Consider the following 13898-nt stretch of genomic DNA (forward strand, 5'->3'; position numbering starts at 1 on the left):
GCAGTCGGCGAGCGAGCTGCCGCCCTCCAGCGGCGCGGCGGAGAGGCCGCCGGGCCGGCGTGGGCTTGCTTGCCGCTCCGGCTGCCACGGCGCGGCGGGCGCGAGGGGCGGGACCTGGGGGCGGGGCCGACCGAGCGTATCTGGCCCGGACGCGCTCGGTCCGCAGTTAGCCCGCGTCCGCTGGGGTGGGCCTCCGGGGGGTCCTCGCTTGCGGAGGATGTGGGGCGGCGGTCGGCTGGCGGGTTCTGGTGGCGGGGCGGCCGTGACCGTGGCCTTCACCAACACGCGCGACTGCTTCCTTCACTTGCCGCGGCGCCTAGTCGCCCAGCTGCACTTGCTCCAGGTAACGCGCCCGCCCCACGGACTCCCCAGCCCGGACTCGGGACTCCTGGGGGGCCGCCTGCGGTCGCCCGGGACCCGGGCCTTTTCGGGCCGCAGCGGCCGCTCTGGTGTCTCCCGACGGCGGGACGCAGGCTGCTCTCCCAGCGCCGCCGACCTGTTCAGCAGCGAGACCGTGGGCCGCTGGAGCAGGGCCGGTCCGGGCGGTCTTTGCAGCCCTACCACGTCGGGTGCAGCCCCAGGCCTTTGCGTTAACTTGCCGTACGTGTTGCAGGTCTTCACTGGGTGAAACTGGGCTTTCACACATTCTGGTAATTCTGAGTTCCCCTGTTCCTCACTCCAGGTTGGAAAAGCTTTGGAGAAGTCGAGTTTGTCTTTGCTGGTTTTGTTTTTTTTTCTTTCGTAAAAAACGTTTTTTCTGCCAGTGATTTCCAGGTGCGCCTGCCTGGCTGTGGCCCAGGAGTCCCTGTAAATTAATAGAGACTGAGTCGCGAGCGAGATAGTTTATTAAGATGAAGGTTCTCGCTGCGTCTCCGCGGCTCAGAATACCTCCGAGGTGTGCCCGGAACGTGCAGTGGGATTATGCATACCTGGACTTCTGCAGTTAGTTGCCCTCTGGACATTGTGATTGTGGTAGTTCATAGTTCTAACCACATCCCTAGTTTTGTAATTATAAAACAGAGGCACCTGGTCTAAGAGTTTGAGTGTGCTGTGAGGACAAAAAGATAGAATAGTTGAAATCTTTGAAAATCCTGGATGCATAGTACCCACTACGGGCTAATCCTTGCAGGAAATATTTAGGAGTTTGCAATAATTTTAAATATCCCACCTCTCCATTTTAGCTACCCTCCTGGAATTACTTTCCTAGATTGTTTTCCCCCAGTCTTTCAAAGCATGTTAATTTCAGTAGATCCTGCCATTATTGCTTTTACAATAGAGAGTCTTTTGGGGCCTCCCAGGTGACAGATAGTGGTAAAGAAGCCTTGGACCAATGTAGGGGATGTAAGAGACGCCGGTTCAATTCCTGGGTGGGGAAGATCCCCTGAAGGAGAAAATGGCAACCCAGTCCAGTATTCTTGCCTGGAGAATTCCAGGAACAGAGGAACCTGGCGGGCTACAGTCCATGGGGTGGCAAAGAGTCACAGAGCATCTGAGCCGCAGACAGCCTCTAGGCTCTGATGAGCTATCCTTCATGGCAGGAGGTGAGTTAGTTTTGTCACCAAGTGCTAGGTAGATCCTGCCGCGCCGTACTCAGTCAGCTCTGATGGAAATTTAAGTCATCACCTCCAGACTTATTGGAAACATTCCTCACCTGCTGAGCTTGTAGGAGTGCTTCCTTACAGTAACTAATTTGCTTCTAGAATGTGGGTGCTGTATTAGGTTTAATGGTCTTCATCTTTGTTTTAAATTTTGAGCCTTTGATAAGTATTTGTAAGAATTAATTCATGGATATCTTTATGAAACCTAAACCCCTTTCGCCTTGAAACAAACTGTTGTTTCTATCTAGCCTGTGTCAGAAGACCAGGCCAACTCTTCTCCCTAATTATAAAAGTAATACATTATGTAGAAAATTTGGAAAGCATGGAAAACTGTAAATAAGAGAATAAAAGCTACCCATAACTCCCAAACCTAGAGATAACAAATGTTAACAGTTTGGATCAAATCTTCCAGTTTTGTTTCAAATCTTCATTTATTTCAAATCTCTATTTTTAACAGAGATCAAGGCCTGCACACACTGGTAGTTTTGTATACTGATATTTTCTTACAGTCTTATGAGTGTTTTATTTTATTAAAAGGTAATTGTCTTTTTTTTTTTTTTGAAAGTTGCTCAGTCGTGTCCAACTCTTTGCCACCCCATGGATTATGGGGTCCATGGAATTCTCCAGGCCAGAATACTGGAGTGGGTAGCCTTTCCCGTCTCCAGGGCATCTTCCCAACCCAGGGATTGAACCCAGGTCTCCTGCATTGCAGGTGGATTCCTTACCAGATGGACCACCAGGGAAGCCTGTAATTGTCAGTTTTTAGAGGTATTGATTAGCGTTCTGTCATAAGTTTGCCATAATTGTTCACTGGTTGAACGTTTATATTGCATTCAGTTTTTAAGACATTAAAAATGATACTATGTTTTAAAAAAAAAATGATACTATGTTTTAATAAAAAGTTAAAAGTAGCATATCTTTGTGTAATGTATAATGTTGCTTTATTTTCTGGTTAAAATAGGCTTTCAGAAATGATTGAGTTAGAGGGCATAAATGAGTTTTAAATTTTTATTCCTTTTTGGCTGTGCTGGGTCCTCGTCACCGCACATGGGGTTGTGGCGAATGGGGGCTGCTCTTCGTGGGCGCGAGGGCTTGGCGTCCTGGCGGCCCCTCTCCTCTCCTCGTGGAGCACAGGCTGTAGGGCACGTGGGCTTAGTTGCCCCACAGCACCTGCTGTCTGCCCGGACCGGGGATGGAGCCCCTGTCCCCTGCATTGGCGGGTGGGTTCTTGACTACTGGACCACCAGGGAAGCCCCCATAAATAATTATTAAGGCAGAAATTCATGAATTGGGAGTTAATAGGTTGAATTATTTTACATCAGCTGAAGCATTGAATACATAATACAGGTGATACTGTAATGGAAAAAAGTTAGAATGATTTTCTTTTTTTTTTTTTTTTTCAGTGTTACAGCTCTATTTATTTAGATAATAGCAGGAAAATCCATCTTTGAGGCGTGAGGGCACGTCCGAAAGATGCAAAGAGATCGCGCCATCGCGCGGAGGAGAGGGAGGGAGCGAAACTAGAATGATTTTCTGAACTGTATCAGACTTAACCTTTCCACCCCCCCTTCAGTTTTAGTGAGATATAATTGACATACCGCTGTGTATAAGTTTCTTTTCTAGTATTTATTTATTTGGCCATGCCGGGTCTTCCGTTGACACTCTCATGACCTTTGATCTTTGTTGCGACTTGCAGGATCTTTTTCTCCAACCCGAGATCGGACCCGGGCCCCTGTATGGGTGTGCAGGGTCTTAGCCGCTGGACCACCAGGGGAGTCTCCCTGTGTCAGTTTGAAGTGTACAGCACAGTGGTTTGACTTGCATCATGAAATGATTATCAAAATGTTTAGTGAACATCCGTCATCTCCTATAGATACCAAATTATAGAAAAGGGGAAAAAAGTGTTTTCCTTGTGATGAGAACTCAGCGTTTACTTTCAACCACTTTCATGTTTTAATGCAGCAGTGTTAATTGTATTTAATATGTTCCTAAATGCTTTAAAAATAGATATTTTGGTTCTTGGATGGACCTGCTGAATCAGAATCTTGAGGAGTGGGCTTCAGGCATCTGTAGTTTTATTAATAAAAGTATTTAAGGCTTCTTGGATGCACCGAGTCAAGACCCACTATTCCAGAATCATACAATGTTTATAGTGAAAGATGCCATCGGTATCTAGGTCATTTCTGTACTTTAATGTGTAAGTGAATCAGCCAGTCCATTTCCATGCAGTTAATTTGCCCTCATCTATAACTCACCTGGTTTCCCAGGTGGCTAAGTGGTAAAGAATCTGCCTGCCAATTCAGGAGACGTGGGTTCAATCCCTGGGTCGCGAAGATCCTGTGGCGGAGGAAATGACTACCCATTCCAGTATTCTTGCCTGGAAAATCCCATGGACAGAAGAGCTACAGTCTGCGGGGTTGCAGAGAGTTGGACCCGGCTGAAGCAGCTTAGCACAGCACAACAGTACTGAAACTTCCTGAGATGTTAAGTGTTAATGGCTATTAGTGAAACTCTTACTTTTTATTAAAAATGATCTGTATGTGAAAATACTTACAAGTAACAAGGATAAGTGGGGGAAAAGGATTACTAAATCATAACCGTAATACAGCAGTTAACTTGTGCATAGAAAAAAGGATTATCCAGAAAAGACCAAATTATATCACACGGTTGATATTCACATGGGAATATCAATAATTCCTTTTATATATTTTCCAAGGTTTATGTATTTTCTAACGTTTCTGTAATAAGTTTGTAATTTTTTAATCATAGAAAATGGCTTTTAAAAAAAATGGCTTTTAACCCTTAGACATACTTAAATATTTTATATAATTTCTATTAATAATTTATATAATTGCTATTAATGAAAATAAATTTTATACTTTGCTTTTTTTTATGTATAAATATGTTTCCATAGTTCAAGACTTAAAATTACTTAAGCTGAATAACATAAAATTTCTAGAATGCATAAAAGAAGCTATTAGCAGTGATTATCTCAGGCACAGGAACCAGCCCTCACATTTTATGTCTTTATATTTTTTGTGCTTTTACCATGTGCATTTATTACTCATCTAATAAATAAAATCTAATTCTTTTATTGATTATCTTTCTACTTATTTACTTATTCTTTACTAAAATAATAAATTTATAGCTTATTCCCATATTGCTAGACATGTAAAGATGGCCCTAAGTTTTCATAATTATAGAAAATACTGCAGAGATGTATTCTGGTATAGTTTTTTTTCCTTGAAGCATTAATCCTGAGTAAGTAAATAAGGTCAAAGGCTACCTAAGTTTACTGGCCACCTGTTGCCGTTGTGAACTCTGGAGTGGTTGAATCAATTTACCCTGCCATCATAAGGATATAAGGGTATTGGTTTCACCCATAGTGTCATCACCATTAGGTTCTGGAAGTGATTACAGCTTTTTAAATGCTGTGATGAAGGTGGATCACAGAGAGCTGTCAACTATCTATAGAGCTCTTTTTGTACATGTGGGTTGCAGTTGTAATTTATCTTTTCTGTGAATCCAGAGAAGCATATAAAAACTTTCAAAACCTTTCTCCCCCATTTCTTATTTCTTGACTAAATAGAATCAAGCTATAGAAGTAGCCTGGGGTCACCAGCCTGCATTCTTGAGCTGGGTGGAAAGCAGACATTTTAGTGATGAAGGTGAAAATGTGGCTGAAATTAACAGACAAGTTGGTCAGAAACTTGGACTCTCAAATGGGGAACAGGTAAGCACAAAGTGTGATGACAGTGACTTTTTTAATGGTACATAGCAGAAGAAATAAGAGTTCAGATGTATGTTTACGGAGGTAAGAGGACACCTAGGTCGTGTGCTGCTATAACCAGTCTGAGATATTCAAGTTGTGTACCATCTGTCATATGCTCCGTTAAGGCATTGTCTAATAATCCCCCATACTCTCGAGTTGATTTTCTGTTCTACCTTTTATTGTACTCAGCTCCCAGGTTCCTTACTTTGTTCAGTTATTCTTCATGAATTATTCAGTTTTACTTACTGTGCTTAGATTGTGGACTCCAAAGCTTACGGACTCATGTCTGTCTCCACTTTATCTTATTCACCAGTTTATGTTTACTAGCTTCTAGCTTTGTACCTTCTCAGAGTCACGCCTTTCAAGTAGTGTACATGGGAGGTGCTGAGGGAAATAACTGAGGAGCAAGCAAGACGCTTGGGGAAATTCTGCCCCAACCCACAAAAGCAAGAAGGAGCATTTACTCCTCGGTGGCTTTGGATTTTACTCCTCTAATCCCCAGAAATGTCCATAGAAGTGGAAATTGAGTGAGTGAGTGGATTCCAGATTCTTGAGAGACACTAGCATTCCTGTGTGTCTGTAGACTGGAAGGACAGAGTATTTGTTTCATTGTATTTTTAGCTATGAATGATTATACTTCTGAATAATTGTAAATGATTGGTTCTGAGCTCTATTTCAGTGTGTTACTGACTTTTCCAGAAGCACTGTGGCTTGACGTTTAGTTATAAAACTAAGTCGCAGAACATCTAGAAACAATAGTACTTATATACTAGATCAAGCCATGACTTGATGACATCACTGTTTTTCTTCTCTTTTTTAACTTACATTTCTTTTCTTCAAATGGTTATGTTTATATTATTTTTTCAAACATGTATTGCACTAGGATGTATTTTCCTGTATTTTATAGTTGTGAAATTTTTTTTCTAAAATGTTGAGTATATCAGCACCTACCTAAGATAAGAGCTTAATAAATATTTGTCAAATAAAGGATGACACACACACTTAACTACAGAGCTAAAAGAGAGAAGTCCCTATTTTCCAGGGATATAGAAAAGTCTTTTAATGGTGGTTTTATACTTTAATTTTTTTTCCAGGTGTTTCTCAAGCCTTGTCCCCATGTGGTGTCTTGCCAGCAAGTTGAGGTGGAACCCCTGTCAGCAGATGATTGGGAGATACTGGTAAAGAGAACACAATGAGAACTGTCCAAGTTGAAGGTTAAACTACTTCAGAGTACCAGTGTCTTTGATGTTTTTTGAGTGCAGTTGTTTACAGTGCCGTGCTGATTTCCACTCTGCAGCAGAGCGGCTCAGTGATACACATATATATATATCTCTCTTTGTTTCCCTTCCATTATGATTTACCCTAGGAGATTGGATACAGTCCCCTGTGCCATGCAGGAGGACCTTGTTATTGTCCATTCTGTACGTAATAGTTTGCATCTGTTAGTCCCAGATTCCAGTCCTGCCCTTCCCTCCCCTGCCCCTTGAGCAACCACAGGTCTTCTCTCTCTCTGAGTCTGTGTTTGTTTTCTACGTATGTTCATTTCGTGCCATATTTTAGATTCCACATGTAAATGATATCTTATGGTGTTTGTCTTTCTGGTTTCCTCCGCTTTGTATCACAATAGCTAGTTGCGTCCGTGTTGCTGCAGATGGCATTGTTAGTATGTATTCTCAGTAGCATTCCGCTGTGTGTGGATTGACGGACATTCAGGCTGTTTCCACGTCTTGGCCATTGTGAATTGTGCTGCTCTGAACACAGGGGTGCGTGTATCTTTCTGAATTATAGTTTTGTCTGGATATATACCCAGGAGTGGGACTGCTAGATCATATGGTATTTCCATTTTTAGTTTTCTGGGGGAACTCCACGCTGTTTTTCATGGTGGCTGCACCAGCTTACATTCCTCCCAACAGTGTGGGAGGGTTTCCTTTTCTCCAAACCCTCTCCAGCGCTTGTTATTTGTAGACTTTTTAGTGATGGCCATTCTGACTGGGGTGGAGTGATACCTCATTGTAGTTTTGTTTTTGGTTTCTCTAATAATTAATGATGTTGAACATCTTTTCATGTACCTACTGGCCATCTGTATGTCTGTTTTGGAGAAATGTCTACTTAGGTCTTCTGCCCTTTTTTTCTTTTTTTTTTTTTTGATTGGCTGTTTGTTTTCTTGAATTGTATGAGCAGTTTATATATTTTTGAGATTAAGCCCTTGTCAGTTATATCATTTTGCAGATATTTTCTCCCATTCCTTAGGTTGTCTTTTCATCCTTCTTTTCCCCCCTGTGCAAAAGTTTGTAAGTTTGATTAAGTCCCATTTGTTTATTTTGTTTTTATTTCTATTGCCTTGGGAGACTGATCTAATAAAACATTGGTACAATTTACGTTAGAGAATGCTTTGCCTGTATTCTCTTCTAGGAGTTTCATGATGTCATATTTTGTGTTTCGGTCTTTAAGCCATTTTGAGTTTATTTTTGTGTGTGGTGTGAGGGTGTGTTCTGACTTCATTGATGTACATGTAGCTGTGTAACTTTCCTAGCACCACTTGCTGAAAAGACATTCTCCCATTTGATTTTCTTATATTCTTGTTGAAGATTAATTGGCCATAGGTGTGTGGGCTTATATCTTGGCTCTCTATTCTGTTCCATTGATCCACATGTTGGTTTTCGTACCAACATACATTGTTTTGTTTATGGTAGTATAGTCTGAAATCTGAGAGACTTACACCTTTTGCTTTGTTTTTTTCTCCTCAGGATTGCTTTGTCACTTCTGGGTCTTTATGGTTCCATATAAATTTTTGGATTATTTGTTCCAGTTCTGTGAAAAATGTCATAAGTAATTTGGCATGGATTGCATAAAGTTTGTAGATCGTTTTGGGTGGTATTGCCATTTAACAATGTTCTTCCAGTCCAGGAGCATGGGATGTCTTTCCATGTCTTTGAATTCTCTTTAATTTCCTATATTAATATTTTATAGTTCTCAGCATCTAAGTCTTTCACCTCCTTCGTCAGGTTTATTCCTAGGTATTTTTATTTTGGTCCAGGTTTAAAAGTATTATTTTCTTACATTTCCTTTCTGATACTTCACTGTTAGTATAAAACAAATGCAACTGATTTTTGAGTGTTAATCTTATATGCTGCTACTTTGCTGAGTTCATTTATTAGATCTAGTAGTTTTTGTATGGAGACCTTAGGGAGTTCTGTATACCTTATCATGTCATCTGCACATGGGCTTCCCTGGTGATAAAGCATCTGCCTGCAATACAGGAGACGCAGGAGACTAGGTTCAATCCCAGGTCAGGAAGATCCCCTGGAGGAGGAAATGGCAACCTAAATGTCCTAAATGTCTTGTCTGGAGAAGCCCATGGCCAGAGGAGCCTGGAGTCCATAGGGTCACAAAGAGCTGCACACAACTGAAGTGACTGAGCAGGGATGCATTGCATATAATGACAGTTCGACCTCTTCCCTTCCAGTCTGAATACCTTCTACTTCTTCTTCTGTCTGATTGCTGTGGCTAGGACTTCCAATATTATGGTGAAGAAAAGTGGTGAGTGGGCATCCTTGTTTTGTTCCAGATTTTAGCAGGAATGCTTTTGGCTTTTCACCGTTCAGTGTTACATTGGCTGTGGGTTTGTCATAAAAGGCTTCTATTGTATTGAGATATGTTCTCTCAGTACCCACTTTTGAAAGTTTTTATCATGTTGTTGCTGTTCAGTCGCTAAGTCATGTCTGACTCTTTGCAACCGTGTGGACTGCAGCACACCAGACTTCCCTGTCTCACTATCTCCTGGAGTTTGCTCAAATTCTTGTCCGAGTCAGTGATGGTGTCTAACCATCTCATTCTCTGCTGCCCCCTTCTCCTTTTGGCTTTAATCTTTCCCAGCATCAGGGTCTTTTCCAGTGAGTCGGCTCTTCACATCAGGTGGCCAAAGTATTGGAGGTTCAGCATTGGTCTTTCCAATGAATATTCAGGGTTAATTTCCTTTAGGCTTGACTGGTTTGATCTCCTGCAGTCTTAAGGGACTCTCAACAGTCTTCTCCAGCACCACAGTTCAAAAGCATAAATTCTTTAGTGCCCAGCCTTCTTTATGGCCCAACTCTCACATCCATACATGACTACTGGAAAAACCATAGTTTTGACTATACTGACCTTTGCAGCAAAGTGATGTCACTGCTTTTTACTATGTTGTCTAGTTTTGTCATAGCTTTCCTTCCAAAGAACAAGCATCTTTTAATTTCATGGCTGCAGTCACCATCTGCAGTGATTTTGGAGCCCAAGAAAATAAAATCTGTCACTGCTTACACTTCGTCCCCTTCTACTTGCCGTGAACTGATGGGACTGGATGTCATGACCTTAAGTTTTTGTAATGTTGAGTTTTAAGCCAGATTTTTCACCCTAACTTTCTGCAGTTAAAGCAATATCATCTACATACTCTGAGGTTGTTGGTATTTCTTCCAGCAGTCTTGATTCCAGCTTGTGATTCATCCAGTCCAACATTTTGCATAAGGTACTCTGCATATAGAGCTACCCTGGTAGTTGAGCTTGTAGCTCAGCTGCAGTGTAGGAAACCCTGGTTCGATTCCTGGGTTGGGACGATCCCTTGGAAAAGGGACAGTCTACCCACTTCAGCATTCTTGGGCTTCCCTGGCGACTCAGTGGGTAAAGAATCCGCCTGCAGTGCAGAAGACCTGGGTTCAGTTCCTGGGTTGGGAAGATGACCTGAGGAGGGCATGGCAACCCACACCACTGCTCTTGCCTGGAGAATCCCCAAGACAGAGGAGCCTGGCGGGCTCAGTCCGTGGGGTCCGTAAGTGGGAAACAGCCGAGCGACTAAGCCCAGCACATCTGCACTCTGTGAATGAGTTAAACAGGCAGGGTGACAGTACACGGCCTTGTCACACTCCTTCCCGGTGTTTAACCACTCCATTGTTCCACGTCCAATTCCAGTTACTTCTTGACCTACATTACAGGTTTCTCAGGAGGCAGGTGAGGCGGTCTGGTATTCCCGTCTCTAAGAATTTTCCAGTTTGTTGTGATCTACACAATCAAAGGCTTTAACATAGTTAATGAAAGTGAACAAAGTGAAAGATGCTCAGCTGTGTCTGACTCTGTGTGACTCCAAGGAATTCTCCAAACCAAAATACTGGAGTGGGTAGCCGTTCTCTTCTCCAGGGGATCTTCCCAACCCGGGGATGGAACCCAGGTCTCCCGCATTGCAGGCGGATTCCTTACCAGCTGAGCCACCAGGGAAGCCCCAGTTAATGAAGCAGAAGTAGGTGTTTTTCTGGAATTCCCTTGCTTTCTCTATGATTCAGCGAATGTTGGCAATTTGATCTCTGGTTCCTCTGCCTTTTCTAAACCCATCTTGTACACCTGGAAGTTCTCAGTTCACATACTGTTGAAGCCTACGCTTGAAGTATTGTGACCATAACCTTACTAACATGTGAAATGAATGCAATTGTACAGTGATTTGGACATTCTTCAGCATTGCCTTTCTTTGGGATTGGAATGAAAACTGACCTTTTCCAGTCCTATGGGCGCTGCTGACTTTTCCAAATTTGCTGACATACTGAGTGCAGCACTTTCACAGCATCATCTTTTAGGATTTGGAATAGCTCAGCTGGAATTCTGTCACCTCCCCTCGCTTTGTTGTTAGTAACGCTTCCTAAGGCCACTTGACTTCACACTCCAGGATGTCTGACTAGGTGAGTGAGCACACCATCCTGGTTATCTGTGTCATTAAAAACTGTTTTGTATTGTTCTTCTGTGTATTCTTGCCACCTTGTCTTAATCTCTTCTGCTCCTGTTAGGTCCTTCCCCATTCTGTCCTTTACCGTGCCCATCCTTGCAGGAAATGTTCCCTCGATATCTCCAGTTTTCTTGGAGGATGTCTAGTCTTTCCCATTCTATTGTTTTCCTCTATTTCTTTGCACTGTTTGCTTAGGAAGGCCTTCTTACCTCTCTTGGCTATTTTCTGGACCTCTGCATTCAGTTGGGGCTGTCTTTCCCTTTCTCCTTCCATTTTTGCTTCTCTTTCCGCAACTCTTATAAAGCCTCCTCAGACAACGTCCTTGCCTTCTTGTGTTTCTTTTTCTTTGGGATGATTTTGGTCACGCGTCCTGTAGAATGTTACAGACCTCCACCTATAGTTCTTCAGGTACTCTGTCTACCAGATCTAATTTCTTGAATCTGTTCGAGACCTCCACTGTGTAACCATAAGGGATTTGATTTAGGTCATAGCTGAATGGCCTAGTCGTTTTCCCTACTTTCTTCAATTTAAGTCTGAACTTCTATGCAATAAGAAGTTGATGATCTGAACCACAGTCAGCTCCAGGTCTTGTTTTTGCTGACTGTATAGAGCTTCTCCATCTTTAGTTGCAAAGAATATAATCGGTCTGATTTCAGTATTGACCATCTGGTGATGTCCATGTGTAGAGTCATTTTTTTGTGTTGTTGAAAGAGGGGCTTTGCTATGACCAGTGCGTTCTCTGGATGAAATTCTGTTAGCCTATGCCCTGTTTCATTTTGTACTCCAAGGCCAAACTTGCCTGCTATTCCACGTATCTCTTGGCTTTCTACTTTTGCATTCCAATCCCCTATGATGAAAAGAACATTTTTTTTTATATTAATTCTAGAAGACGTTGTAGATCTTCATAGAACTGGTGAACTTCAGCTCCTTTGACATTAGTGGTTGGGGCATAGACTTGGATTACTGTGATGTTGAATGGTTTGTCTTGAAAATGAGCTGAGATCATGCTGTAATTTTTAAGAGTACACCCAAGTACTGTGTTTCAGACTCTTGTTGAGTATGACAGCTCCTTTATTTCTTCTAAGGGATTCTTGCCCACAGTAGTAGATGTAATGGTCATCTGAATTAAATTCTCCCATTCCCATCCATTTTAATTCACTGATTCCTAAGACATCGATGTTCACTCTTACCACCTCTCGCTTGACCATATGCGGTTTACCTTGTTTCATGGACCTAACGTTCCAGGGTCCTGTGCAGTATTGTTCCTACAGCGTTGGACTTCGCTTAGTCCCCCCGGAGTGTTGTTCCCACTCTGGCCCAGCTGCTCCTTTCTTTCTGGAGCCATTAGTAAGTGCCCTCTGCTCTCTCCCTAGTAGCATACTGGACGCCTTCCAAACTGTCTCACGTCTTTCTGCCCTTTCATACTGTCCGTGGGGTTCTCACGGCAAGAATACTGGAGTGGTTTGCCATTCCCTTCTCCAGTGGACCACTTTCTGTGAGAACTCTTCACTGTGACCCATCTGTCTTGGGTGGCCCTGCACGACAGGACTCATAACTTTATTGAGTTATGCAAGTCCCTTCACTATAACAAGGCTCTGATCTGTGAAGGAGTGTTAAATTTTGTCAGATACTTTTTCTGCATCTGTTGAGATGCTCATGTGTTCTTTTGACTTTTCTTTTGTTTCTGTGGTATATTACATTGATTGATTTCCATACGTTAAACCATCCTTGTGAATTTGGAATGAATCTCAGTTAGTAGTGGCATGTGATCTCTTTATGTGTTGTTGGATTCAGTTTGCTAATATTCTGTTGAGAATTTTTGCATCTGTAGTCAACAGAGATACTGGCCTGTGACTTTCTTTTTTGATGTATCTTTGTCTGGTTTTGGTATCAGGAAGATGGTGGCTGTATAGAATATCTTTTGGAGTGTACCCTCCTTTTCAGTCTTTTAGAAAAGTTTGAAAAGGCTCAGTATAAATTATTCTCTGTATGTTTGGTAGAATTCACCTGTGACGCCAGCTGGTCCTGGACTTGTGCTTGTTCTTTCCTGTTCAGTCGCTGTCATGTCCGACTCTTTGTGACCCCCATGGACTGCAGCACACCAGGCTTCCCTGTCCCTCACCATCTCCCAGAGTTTGCCCAAGTTCATGTCCCCTGAATCGGTGATGGCATCCAACCATCTCATCCTCTTTCACCTCGTTCTCCTCCTGTCTTCAGTCTTTCTCAGTATCAGAGTCTTTTCCGTCTTTTTCAGTATCAGGGTCTTTTCCAGTGATTCGGCTCTTCATATCAGGTGGCCAGAGTATTGGAGCTTCAACTTCAGCATCAGTGCTTCCAATGAATATTCAAGGCTGATTTCCTTTAGGATGGACTGATTTGATCTTGCTGTCCAAGAGACTCTCAAGAGTCTTCTTCAGCACCACAGTTCAAAAGCCTCAATTCTTCAGTGCTCAGCTTTCTTTATGGTCCAACTTTCAGATCTGTAGGTCTTCCCTGAAAGCTCAGTTGGTAAAGAATCTGCCTGCAGTGCAGGTTCGATTCCTGGGTCAGGAAAATCCACTGGAGAAGGGATAGGCTACCCACTCCAGTATTCTTGGGCTTTCCTTGTGGCTCAGCTGGTAAAGAATCTGCCTGCAATACAGGAGACCTGGGTTCGATCCCTGGATTGGGATCTTCTCCAGGGAACCCCCTGGAGGAGAGAAGGGCTACCCATTCCAGTATTCTTTCCTGGAGAATTTCATGGACTGTATATAGTCCATGGAGTCGCAAAGAGTCAGACACGACT

General features: G+C 42.7%; 1 protein-coding gene across 1 annotated transcript in view; it reads left to right on the forward strand.

The window, feature by feature from the left end:
- The first annotated feature begins 147 nt into the window (after positions 1-147).
- The window catches only part of PEX1 (peroxisomal biogenesis factor 1), a 70541-nt gene continuing 56790 nt past the window's right edge, over positions 148-13898 (forward strand). The window contains exons 1-3 of the mRNA XM_070471768.1: positions 148-343; positions 5188-5331; positions 6465-6548. Of these exons, the coding sequence (XP_070327869.1) occupies positions 218-343; positions 5188-5331; positions 6465-6548 (354 nt within the window). The 5' untranslated portion in view covers positions 148-217. The remainder of the gene's footprint in view (positions 344-5187; positions 5332-6464; positions 6549-13898) is intronic.

Source organism: Odocoileus virginianus, chromosome 1 (genome assembly GCF_023699985.2).
Source record: "Odocoileus virginianus isolate 20LAN1187 ecotype Illinois chromosome 1, Ovbor_1.2, whole genome shotgun sequence".
Lineage (NCBI taxonomy): Eukaryota > Metazoa > Chordata > Mammalia > Artiodactyla > Cervidae > Odocoileus > Odocoileus virginianus.